Source organism: Tursiops truncatus, chromosome 1 (assembly GCF_011762595.2).
Source record: "Tursiops truncatus isolate mTurTru1 chromosome 1, mTurTru1.mat.Y, whole genome shotgun sequence".
Lineage (NCBI taxonomy): Eukaryota > Metazoa > Chordata > Mammalia > Artiodactyla > Delphinidae > Tursiops > Tursiops truncatus.
The window spans coordinates 126563050-126576158 of NC_047034.1; the positions used below are offsets into that span (position 1 = coordinate 126563050).

General features: G+C 37.4%; 2 protein-coding genes across 2 annotated transcripts in view; both read left to right on the forward strand.

The window, feature by feature from the left end:
- Positions 1-6261, forward strand: part of DNAI4 (dynein axonemal intermediate chain 4) — a 129627-nt gene extending 123366 nt beyond the window's left edge. The window contains 1 exon segment of the mRNA XM_019919668.3: positions 1282-6261. Within this exon segment, the coding sequence (XP_019775227.1) occupies positions 1282-1344 (63 nt within the window). The 3' untranslated portion in view covers positions 1345-6261.
- Positions 6262-6824: 563 nt separating this feature from the next.
- INSL5 (insulin like 5) lies at positions 6825-12565 on the forward strand. Its single transcript, XM_004324336.4, has 2 exons — positions 6825-9932; positions 11938-12565. The coding sequence occupies exons 1-2, from the start codon at positions 9758-9760 to the stop codon at positions 12168-12170; spliced, it is 408 nt and encodes a 135-aa protein (XP_004324384.2). The 5' UTR covers positions 6825-9757; the 3' UTR covers positions 12171-12565.
- Positions 12566-13109: the final 544 nt, after the last annotated feature.

Here is a 13109-nt window from a genome sequence, read left to right on the forward strand (position 1 = left end):
GATGGGGGCCTAAGTCTTGCATCGAACAGAATTATGGCTTAAGCACTTGGCAGAAGCTAATTTCAGTGGCACAAACCAACTCCTTTTCTGGAGGCAGCCTGTAGAGAATCACTCCTAAATACTATATCTACTCTTATGTTTCAGTATACAAATGTTTGCCATCTTTTCCTCTGTACTTTTGAGTGTACATTTTTTCCCAAATTAAAGGGAAAACAAAAAGATAAGTGAAATTGTCAAAAATATAAACACACACACACACGTGTGTGTGTGTGTGTGTGTGTGTGTATATACACACATTAATGTTGAGAGACACTGAAGACAGAAAAAATAGACTGTTCATTCAATAAATATTTACTGAGTATACACTATAAGACAGGGTCTGTTTTAGGCACTAAGAATACAGCTGTGAACAAACTACAGTAATGATCTACTACGTTTGCCCAAGTGACAGACTGAACTAGATTTAGGTGGGTTTGAGAAGCAACTTAGCAACTGATTTGATGTGTCACAGCTTAAAGGATGGGGAAGTACCAAAGAGTATAGTATAGGTTAAAAGGCAGGAACTGACTTATGTATTATCTAAGGTGTTTATAACTCTTTAGAGTTTATAAAACACTTTCACCTACATTAGCTCATTCACCTCTTACAACAGTTTTTGGAAGTGGATGTTAATATTTCCATTATGCATTCAAAGAAACTAAGATTCCCAGATATTAGTGATTTCCTCAAGATCACCTATATGTGATAGAGAAGACTCTGGTCTTCTGCTTCCAATTCCCATCTTTTCACTATGTCTTTCTTGAAAACTCACCTCCCATCTTTGGTTTCATTTACCCTTTTAGTACAAAGATCATTATTATTAAATGAAATACAAAATCCACATAGAAATTCAGACATTTTACTCTCTCTAAATCAAACACTACAGATCAACAAAGAGCTTAAGATAGCATCAAGACTAAAAGTTATTTTACAGATGAGAAAACAGATTTAGGCATTAAAGCTAAACAGGAGCTGCCAAAATTGTCCCTTTACTGAATCCTTATAAAATTGTTTTTCAAACTTCATTAAGAGAATCTCTCATAGGAAAGAGCAGGTTCATGCTAGGAAGTAAATGTTATTATTTAAACTTACCTTGGTTTGTTTCATTTTACAATCTTATTGGATGCCCTTTATATGTGTATCACTAGCTTATAAATTTTAAATGGCATTTTAAAGACTACTTTACCTCTTAATTTGTGTTTTATTGCATTGTAATTGTGTGACTTTTTTTTTTCTTTTCAGGGAGATATAATAGATACTTTGCTTGGGCCCAAGTCAAATCAAAGCATAATTCATCATCAGTAGTATCTTTTTTGTTGTTGTTTAAAGGAACAGTGTTTAATATCCAATAGTCTGGTTTGTATGCAGTGAGCTGGGATTTTGATTATTGAACACAATATTTGATGTATAACTTCCATCTAAATTTAATATAAACTTAATGAACTTTTACTTCAGAAAATGTGATTAGTTTGTGATTTAAGCTAATTGTAAGAGTTTTACTGGGTTTTTCTTAATTTTTAAAAATTTATTTCTATTCTTTTTCTTAGTCATAGTCCAAGTACATATATGTACTTATAAAATATCCAGATAAGTTAGAAATTGTTACACCTTTAGAAGCAAAGCTTGGAAAGTATTAGAATTATTTAAACCAGAATCTTTATTAAGACAAAGTTCCATACACTTTTAAATCTTCTGCTGTGTTTTCCAGGGTTTATGAATTTTGCAGGTGTTAGTATTGTGAGAATACTGGATTTTCATACCCAATTTTAAATAAGAATTTTATACTCTTAGATCTGAGAGCTGAAACTATAGAATATTGTTAGACTATTTGACAAACAAAAGACATGACAATAAATGTCAGAATTGCATTGTTTGGCCAGCAGGCATCATACACTCAATTCAGAGAGAATTAGTCTGGGGCACATCAGGGCATCCTCCTCTGCATCCTTCAGAATCTGCTCTGGGTTTTAAGCCCAGACTTAAGTGGACCCAGAGATAAAACAGAAGTCCCTGGTCTGTAGTTTGCATCAGGATGTTATTTTGTGAAGGGTTCTAGAGCAAGCTTGTGGAAATTGGAGGAGTGGGAGGCAGCAACTCCTCCAAATATAGATTGCTAACTGTCTGTTCCATGCTGTTTGTCTTAAAAAGTCCTGCAGTTTGTTAACTGAGACCATAGGACAGTATAGCCTGTTCTATAAAGCATTCTAAGTGGAGAGGAGAGGATAAGGCACTTGAAACTGACTAAACTGTCTGAAAAATAATATTAAAAGTGAGAATGGAATCAGAGCAGCAGTGGGAATTATCAGTGTCCATTTCTTTGGAGCCATCCTTTAAACAAAAGCAAGGCAATTTTTAGGTGGACTGAAAGCTAAGGTCAGGTTATAAGGATTATAAATTTTCTGCTCGTGTAAATCATTAACTCTTTGTCTTTTAAAAAGATTTGGACTTTGCATAATACTTTGTATAACAAAATAAAACTTAATTGAAAAAAATGTGTCTTTTTATTATATATTTTTGATCTTAAAAAATTTTCACATGTTCTATTCTCATTGCTCATCAGGCCTAAATGAAAAATAAAGCTATTTTATTCTTCTTGGATCCTGGGCAACTTGATCCCGAACTGAACCTATTCCATTGTATGGAATCATACGATATGTAGCCTTTTCAGATTGGCTTCTTCCATTTAGTAATATGAATTTAAGGTTCTTCCATGTCCGCTAATGGCTTTATAGCTCATTCCTTTTTAGTGTTGAATAATATTCCATTGTCTGGATGTACCACAGTTTGTCATTCACCTACTGAAGGACATTTCGGTTGAGTCCAAATTTGGGCAATTATGAATAAAGTTGCTATAAGCATCTTTGTACAGGTTTTTATGTGGAATAAGTTTTCAACTCCTTTGAGAAAATACCAAGGAGTGCAATTGCTGGATTGTATGGTAAGAGTATGTTTGGTTTTGTAAAAAAACAAAACAAAACCCTGAGCCATCTTCCAAAGTGGCTATACCATTTTTCATTCCCACCAGAAGTGTATGAGCATTCCTGTTGCTCTACATCCTCGCCAGCTTTGATATTATCAGTGTTCCAGATTTCAGCCATGCTAATAGGTGTGTAGTGGTACCTCATTATTGTTTTAATTTTCATTTCCTGATAACATATAGAGTTTACCATAAAATGTTAAGAATTGAATGAGAATTCTGTTCAGTTGTTAGCCATCTTGTTTTATCTTTAAACACACACACTCACACACACAAAATACCAATGGGCTGGTTAAGGGCCTAAGGAGGGAGTGGTGACTGGGCTAACTTTAGGCTCCTATTTTGTGCTAGGTATGCATTTTTGCATTTGGTCATTCTCTGCCAGGCATCTCTCAGAGAGAAGTTAAACTGTTGCCTGAGAGTAAATTGTTAGCTGCTTTTCCAACTTCTGTAGGGAAGGAAGATTGTATTCTCTAGTATATAGTTGTACATCGTATTTAGTGTGTTCATTTAGTTCACCTCTGTGTGGTTACATACAATAATAAATGAGAAGTAGAACATTTAGTATTTGCTGCTTTGTCTCAATAGGAGTCTCTCTAAAAATGTTGAATTGTACTGTGAATAATTGTTATCAACGTGCTAGTAACAGTGTACCTGTTAAAGTTCTTTGCAGTTTGCAAAACATCTTCAAGTCCACTGTCGCATTATACCCTTACATTGATCCTATGAGACAGGTAGGGCAAGCAGTTGTATTATTATCATAATCTCTACTTTCCAGATGATATAATTAAGGCTTAAAGAGGTGATATATTTTGCCAAAGATCATAGAGCTGGTGACTGGTCGGACTTGAACTCAAACCCAAGGTTTTGAACAGTTCTTATACATTACCCACTATTGTGTTGTCAATGGTTCATGCCTATATAGTTTGCTGAGGTCTCATACACCAAAACATGAGTACATATTCTTCTATAATTAAGGTTTTACCCCTAAATCATAATGCTAGTAACTTAGTTTTACTCAGCTTTTTTCCTCTGCTATTAGACATTGCCATATGGACCCCTTCTGCTGGGAGTACTCTCCTCCTCTCTCCTCACTCCCCTTCAGTGTGTTAGCTCTTCACTCACCCTTCAGATCTCAGTTCATATCTCATCTTCTCAGAAGAGCCCCGTCTGAGCTCCCTCCTACAGGACCTCACCCAGCCAGGCTAAATTTGCTCCAAGCATCTTGAACATGAAGGGAAATGTGAAGTTTCTGCAGGGCTGGAGAGGAAGGGGAAATGAAGAAAAGAGAGAGGCCCGTGGATCCACAGAGCAGAGGGGACCCATGTCCTACTTCTGAAAAGCATTGTTCAGGAAGTAGTAAGACCTAGGAGGGACCATAGTCAACCTCAAAAAACCATTCTCCATGGAATGAGCAATGTGCAAAGAAGCACAGGAACTGAAAAAGCCAGGCAACTGAGGATGGTTAATGATCCAGCAAGAAGCAGCGCTTTGGTGATGGAAGGGCCTTGGCACAGAGTAAGATACTAGAATTATATCCTGGGAAATGGAAGAAAACCAACTCTGAGAGATACGGACATTAACTTTTTGTATGTGTGGTTTATTTCTGCCAGCTGACTGGAATGAAGACTTGGAGTTAGAAACTGAATTATAGAAAATCTATTTCTTGGATACCTAAGTTTCTGAGTTGACATTCATACCTGCTGTGCTAAATATTTCTGTGGTCATTTTCATAGTGTCTGCCTCCAGCCCTAGACTGTAAGCTCCTTGAGGGCAGGGACTATGTGTTTTGCTCACTATTGTATGTTCAACACCTAGAACAGCACCTCCACAGAGTAGTTATTACCACAAATATTTGTTGAGTAAATGAATTATCAAATTAATGTAAGTAATGCTTGTCCCATATTATAACATGATCTAATATTTTACATATGATTTCCTCAACATCCTCACAAAATGTCTTAACATCACAGAGGGTAAAAACATTTTAATGGTGGAAAACATATAAAGCATAAAATGAGCCTTGAAAGTTGCTAAACACAGGTCATAGCTCTTTTTGGTTCTACAACAGGATAAAATCCATTTTCCCCCTCAAGACAAAAGCTAAGAACAAATCTATGATCACTTTCTTTAGGTGAGTATTACTGATGCTTTGTGAGATTGTATTCTCACTGACAATTTGGGGCACAATCTTCCTCCAGCGGAAAGCACTTAGCAAGATGCCTGGTATGAAGTAGTTGCTCAAAAATAGCAGTTCTCATTTTGATTATCCCTGACCACATCCCCACTACTTGATCTGAGAACCTCTTTGCCCTTAGCAGCTGGCTGTGTCCTTGCCAAGGCCATACTCCTCCTTCAGGAGATATAGACTGTGCTTATGACCTCATTTGTTCCTTTATACAACATCTGGGCTTCGTGTCTTGTTTGTTCAGGCCTTCAGAACCGTAGAACACTTACTAGGCTATTAGCCTTCATTTGCTTAGGTTGGCATACCTAGTTGGTGATAAAACTAAAAGGCTAACAGTTTACATGAAACAAATTCCTGGGTTAAATAGAAAGCAGAACATGCCCATTAAGTTGGAACACCTAAAAACATGGTTATGAATCTTCTAAAATGAGCACTGCTTTTTTAAAAACTGATGAAACATTTATGTAGCATCCAGAGCAACTCATAAAAAATGTACTCTCACCATGTCTGTGATTTCTTTGGATAAGCCAGCTTTTAAAAGATATGATGCCATTATACCAGGAAGAACAAAGGATCCCAGGACACTTTAGGGATCTTACATCACAACTTACTGATAATAGTTTTAGTGAATTTTCTAAATTACACATAGTTTGATTATTTATTGTTTTAACAATTTCTAAAAGCCCCAAATAACAACAAACACATAAAAAGAAAATAGCTTCTCTGTCCATACAAAATGAAAGTTTAAATATTACTGTTTATGAGATTGTTAATAAAAACATTTTCAGCTGCTCATTTAATTCTTAATGATAGGGCATTTTAAAAATCACTAAAATGAATGGTAAGAAAATTTTATCCATAAAACTATGCAAAATTATCTAGATAAATGGTATATCAATATTGGTTCTACAGATAATTGTAGAATAGAAATTAACTGGTTTTAAAGAGGGCAGGAAAAGGAGCTTCAGGTGAAGACAACAGTATGTGTAAAGGCCTAGAGAGAGAGAGAGAGAACATGAACCTTTCAAAAAACTCTGAGGTGTTTGGTATAGGTGGACCATTTAAAGTTTGAGGGTATCTAAGACCTTTGCAAATAGAGGCCAGCTCACGAAAGGTCTTACAGGCCATGTTAAGGGAATTTTGCTTTTTCTTGAGGAAAATAGGAAACAATTGAAGAGTCTTCAAAGTGGGTAATAATCACATGTTTTAGATCATTCTGGCAGCAGTGTGGAAAATGGATTGATGAAAGATATAGGGCCAAGCGAGAGGCCATTGCAGTAATCTAGATGAAAGTTGTGATCATGGCAGAGGTGATAGAGAGCAGTGGGTAGGATACAGGGAAATTTATCAATAGAAGGTAGAACTGATGAGACTTGGTGATTTAATGGATGTGTGTGTACAGGAGGATTCAGTCAATGAAGAGTGAGTGAGCATGAGGAGCTGTGAATGACCCACAAGAATAGCTGAGTGAATGGTGGTGCCATTGATGAAAACACCCTCCAGAAGCAGTTAGTATGAGTATTAGCCAAGGATGAGCAGTACTAACTCTGTGTTAAAAAAATAATAAAAATAGGGCTTCCCTGGTGGCGCAGTGGTTGAGAGTCCGCCTGCCGATGCAGGGGACACGGGTTCGTGCCCCAGTCCGGGAAGATCCCACATGCCGCAGAGCGGCTGGGCCCGTGAGCCATGGCCGCTGAGCCTGCATGTCCGGAGCCTGTGCTCCGCGACGGGAGAGGCCAAAACAGTGAGAGGCCCGCGTACCGCAAAAAAAAAAAAAAAAAAAAGACATTCATAGTAGCGAGTAGTGACCCAAAATTACATTTTCTAATCTATTGCATATGACATTGTTAATTTATTGAGTATATAATAAGCATCATATATTGTGTTTTACTTGTGTTAACTCATTCCATCTTCATGACAACATAAAATGCAGATTATTGTCTCCTCACAGAGGAGGAAACTAAACCTCAGAGAAGATATCCAGGTAGTAACCTGAGTTATAGACAAAATGAGGAGAAAAAGTTGCATTAACCTCCGAACATAGAGGATTAGGGCTCCAGTTAGAGGTATAAGCAACAAACTGTTGTTGGTCAAGAGATAGAAAGATTAATTTTCATTTTAGTTATCCTTGCTGGTTGGACCTTGAAGTGTGTGGAAAGAGTAATATTTGGGCATCTGAGTGGAGAGCCTTAAATACCAGGCTGTTTGGATTTTATTCTCCAGGTAATGCCGAGTCACTGAAAGTTTTTGAGGGGGGAGTAACAGAATTAGCCAATTATAGGAAGACTTAGAATTTCAAGTTCAAAAGAGTTTCTTTCTTTCTTTCTTTCTTTCTTTTTTAAAGAGTTCTCAAGTAATTCAATCCAACTCTCTCAATTCACAAATGGGGAAAACAAAGCCCCTAAATTTGAAGCTCTGCAGCTGGGGCTTTCATTACTGGCAATAGGTTTTTCATCTGGATAACTGACATGGGTGATTAGCTTGCCTCCATTTGGTCACAGGCTGAGCTCAGATCTTGCGCAGATCTCTCGCCTGCGTCCCAAATTAACAAGAGTCCTGATGAGGCCTAAGAGCTGGCTGAAGAAGGGACTATTTTGAGCCTTGGGAGATCAAGTAAGGGTGATGGCAGAGTTCAGAGATAACAGAGTGTATCTAACCTCTAGGGTAGGGTCATTCCTTGGCTGAATGCTTCTCTCTTGGGTTTTGCAGAAGCCTAACCTGGCCCATAGTCACTGATGACAGCTTTACTGCAGTGCTATGTTAAAGCTGGCATTATCAAGGCGGGCAATATAAGTCTCCAAAGAAGGGAAGAAGTTGGGAATAAATGGCTGAATAATTGCTGATGTTGTGAGTATGTTAGACTTGGTCATGCAGATGTGTCCCTCTGGAGCTGATAAATGACACAGATTCACCTGCAGTTTTGACCCATCAAAAGATAAGGTAGCTCTGTCTGATGTCAAAAACCATTCCTGAGCCTTTGGTGTCTTTCTTAGCAAATGGGCGCCCTACCTCCCAGCTGTGCAAGGCAGAAACCTAAATACCACTTTTGGCTGCTCTCTCCATTGCCCCTGATGCCCAATCAGTACCAAGCCCTTCTATTGTTTGAATACCCATTTGTCCCATCCTCTCTACCATGACCTTAGTTTAGGCCACCATCATATCTCATCTAAATTATTGCAGAAGCCTTTCTCTGTTTTCCCTGCCTCAAACCTTGTACCCCTTAATCCATTATCTGAAGCCAGAGAGATAAAGAAAGCATCAATTCTTTGAAATAATATGTCTGTTTTTCAGAGTCAGAGATGTGTCCAATGACAGCATAGATTATTTTGTTCTGTTTTCTAGCTTCCCTACAGAAGAACAGTGATGTCACAAATATTAGGGGTGAAATGACATTGATCCACAGGCTCAAGTGATTTTTTTCAACCAGATATCACAAAGATTCAACAAAATCAACTAAAAAATTATTTGTCCAGTTTGCTAAAAAGCGACACAATAATTCTTTAAGATCTCAAACTCTAGAATTTTCAGTTTAGGTAAAAGCTTTGCAAGAGCTAGTGCTTTCAGAAGGTTTACTGTAAGAGAAATTTCATTATTTAGCTATTTGAGATTATGAATTCAGTTTTCTATTATAAAAACGTGTGTTGATAAAGGCATACCAAAGTCATAGTGTGAAGGATAACAAGGAAGATTCTAGTCAGAGAAATTCTCCTGAATTCTAAAGGAAAGTTATCTTTCTACTTTGTCCGGATGGTAAGGGAAGAAGGCAATCAATAATTATTGACTGTTTATTTTGCCAAGCAAGATGCACATTATCTCATTAGCTCTAGGAAGTAGTTACTATCAGCACAATTTTACAGTGAAGGATGCTTGGGAATGTTAAATATCTTGATAAAGATTCTAGAGCTGATAAGTGGGAAACCAGGATTCAAGCCTAAAACATGAGAACCTGCATTCTTTTTCTAAAAAATTTAATTTTATTTATGTATTTTTTATACAGCATGTTCTTATTAGTTATCTGTTTTATGCATATAGGTGTATATATGTCAATCCCAATCTCCCAAAGAGAACCTGCATTCTTAAGTGTGCATTCTCAATGCTTTGAAATAGATGGTGCTTTCAATACTTACAAATCCCTTATGAGATAGGTTTTCCCATTCTATAGATATGATTATCGAAGCTTAAAATGTTTAAAACTTGTCCTGTGTCACTCAGTAAGGGGTAGGGCTGACACTGAATCTCATACTTGTCTACTTTCAAAGTCCATGTGTTTTCCACAGTGTCTTCCAAGACAGCATCCTGTTAATTGTCTCACGTATGCGGCTAATAGTAAGTGATGATGTTCAGAAGGGACTGAATAACTAGCAATAATCGTAAAAGCTCATTTTTAAAACTTCATGGTGTCACCTATGTGCTTAGCAAATATTGTTAAAATGACGTATTGACCAATAAAATGTCAGGAAATTTCGTATAAATTGGCCAAGAGTGTGAGGGCAACTTCAAAACTTGATTTGACAATATTCACTATATCAGACTCTCATTAAATTCCCAGCAAAATGAGGGGTTTCATTTTTACTTTGTTTCTCTTCTCTCTCCTGCTTGCCATCTCAGAAGTGAAGAGTGAAGAATCCAGGAAGCTCTGCGGGCTCGAGTACATACGAACTGTCATTTACATCTGTGCCAGCTCCCAGCGGAGAAAGCACCTGGAGTCGATCCCACAAGGTCAGCAAGGTAACATGAACGCATATGACTCCCTCATTTATTATTATTTTTTTAAGACTTGTTTTAATAACTGTTTCTCTAGTTACTGCTAAGCCAATTCTATATCAATCTGGGGGATTAATTATCAAAATAAACATTTTGGCTTGGGAAGGAGGTGAGCTTCCTTTCAAAAAATAAGGACCTTGTTTTCTTTAGTCCCCAGCTTGAAATGATTTGATTGCACAACTACTTCGACGAGCTTAGCATCTATGGCAGGTGCTGGGAGGGTGGGTAGAGAGAAGCATGTGATTTCAAGGGTCATGTTGGAGCAGCAAGCTTTTCACATGCAGATAATTATAGAATATAATAAGTTGGCATTCAGGCAGGTGCTAAATAAGAATGGAAGGAAGGAATCTAACTTTTATTGAGCACTTATTACATGCCAGGCAGTTTCATGGGCAACATTTCATTCAGTCTTCCAATAAGGATCCTTTGAAGTAAGTAATATTACCACCATTTACCATTTTACTGAGGACAAATTTGTTCACCCAGCTAGTAAGCAGGGTGGTTGGGAAGCAAACCAGGTCTTTCTGGCTTCAGAGCTGAGGTCTCCTGTTTATTCTATACTGCGTCTCAGGTGGGGAAAAGATGGTGGTAGTGTGTTGTAATAAATGACACTACCGTGGAGGCGGTGGTATTTGACAGAGGCCCTAAGGGTGTGTAGGGTTTGGGAGTTATGGGGAGTGGGATGGGAATTCTAGCAGTAGGAACTGTCAGAATTTTAGAATTTTAAGGGTGGGAGTGAACCTAATGTGTTTCAGAAACAGAGAGGGGAGTGACTTCACTACATTTCTTCATTTTCCAATTCAAGTAACTCAGAAATTGGCATTTTTCTCCTGCTAATCCTATATTAAAGTGTGACGTATCATGTATTTAAGATTCTATTTTAATAATTGTGTTTGTTATGTTTTATAATAAAAGTAAAAAAGAAAAACATGTTTACAGAATAAATGTTGCAACCACACATATGATATGAAAACTTCACAGGTTTCAATTTGGTTTAAAATGACTGGTAAACAAAAAGATTTTGGAAAATGACCCAGAGTTTTTGTATTTTGGTGGACTAATGTCTTGAAAAATTATGAACTTACCACTCTTACTTTAATAATGCGAGGTTCATAGTTACTAGATGTTAATAAACAATAAGCATTTTTAATCTCAAGGGAGTAAACATAATTTACCAGATTGACCATATTTTATCAATCTCTGGCAAATCAGAATGCAATAGAAAAAATACATTTTGAATATCTTTAAAATATGTGGGGCAATGGAGTGTATGTCTGTATAAGGCTATCTCTTTCGACACCACTGACTTCATAATACTGTTTATTTAACCTTTCACAGGTTTTCAGATATTTTCCCATACATTATTTATTTGATGCATTACTGGTTTACCAATCAGCATTCATTTATCTAAATTTTTTCTGGTGCTTGCCAGTGTGCTAAGGTGCTGATAAGTAAGTTTGAACGAAGTTAAAGTGAGACAGGCTTATACATGGACTTCGGGAACAACACTGATAAAAACAGTTGGGCCCACTTTTAATTTTCAGACATAGAGGTTTAAATCTCCACTTCCTTCCTTACTGATCAGCTTTGCAGAGCATACACAGGATTATTTTTTGTTTGATTGTTTTCGTTGATAGCATGTAACTAATACACTCTGCCGTGGCGGAGGTAGCCACGGCAACAGAAGTCAAGCCCTGACTTGGCTGCTAACTGGCCAAGTGACACTGGTTCTGTCACTCCTCCTCTCTGCACCCACGTTTCCTCTTCTGTAAATGAGGAGGGTGGATATGACTGAGTTCTCCCTAAAATATCTAATCTCTCTGAAACCCCAGACCAGTGTTAAAAAAAAAAATCAACTGCAAGATTCAATTTCCTTCCAGAAATCCAATGCATTTCCCCCAGAGTAGAACTTGGTTGCTGCCATTGTCAGAGCTCTCTAAGGAAGTATTGTTTTTTCCCTTCCATATAGCTGAGAGAGGAAACCGCTTCCAGCTGCCTAATGAACAGGAGATTTCCAAGGAAAGCCCAGTGCAAAACCTTCCAAAGACGGATTCCTCGGGGGAGGAAAGTCTTCAGGGTGAACAGCTGCCCACGGAAGGGCTTCAGAGGTCAAAGAAGTATTCGGTGATGTCAAGACAAGACTTGCAAAAGTTGTGCTGCACCGAAGTCTGTTCCATGTCTGACTTGAGCGCTCTTTGTTAGGACAAACAAATCCCCAAGGGTGGCAGAGTTTTAGCACACGTTTAATCACAGTGTTTTACTTCCCAGAACAATACTCATATTGTGTCATTAAACTAATGTCTTTTGGGTAGGCAATCCTTCTTTCCTAAATGTTGTAGATGGTTGGCTAAAATCACAACGAGGTCTAGTTTCTCCCATTGCCAAGGTGAATGCACTGTTCTTTCCAAATTTTAACTAATCCTTTGAAATTTTAAATGCTGTGCAAAATTACAATAAAAATTCCATAAAGCAAGCTTACTGTGATTTTTCTGTTTTTAAAACAATTTTAAAGAACTTTAAAACAGTAAACCAAAAATGTTGATGGTAAAAAAAAACCTTAAAAAATAAAAAACTACTATTACCTCATCATCTAGAAATAATCCACTCTTAACTTTTGTGTTGCTGTATATTATTACTGAAAATTTAAACATCGATTCACAGTCAAGTGTAAGAATCGAAACAAAGTGCTTTTCTCAAGAGTTCTTAGAGTGCTCAATTAATGTTTCCTAATATGCATCTCTTCAACATTATACTTGAGAATAGTTGGGTGCATATATGTATCAAAGAGGGCCCATAAACAGCCCAAATCCAGAAAACGTTTGGGTATCTTAGCTCCTTTCATAGTCCGGGCTGCCTTGGTTTTGCCTTCCTACTGCTGAGATAAAAGGACATTCTATTCTCATCCTGGATGTTGAGAAACTAAAATGCAGATAGCCAAGTCATTGTGCCACAATTGGATGTCTTCACAGATGAAAAGATAACGTAAGATATCACAAAACTATGCTCTTATTTCTAACTCTGTCAGCCAACTCCCCAGTAGGTTTTAACATAGACTCTGTTCATCTGAGGAGCTGCCTATTAATACTCCAGCCTGTATTTGAAATTCATCGTCTACACATTGTGCACGTAAATTGTGCCAAA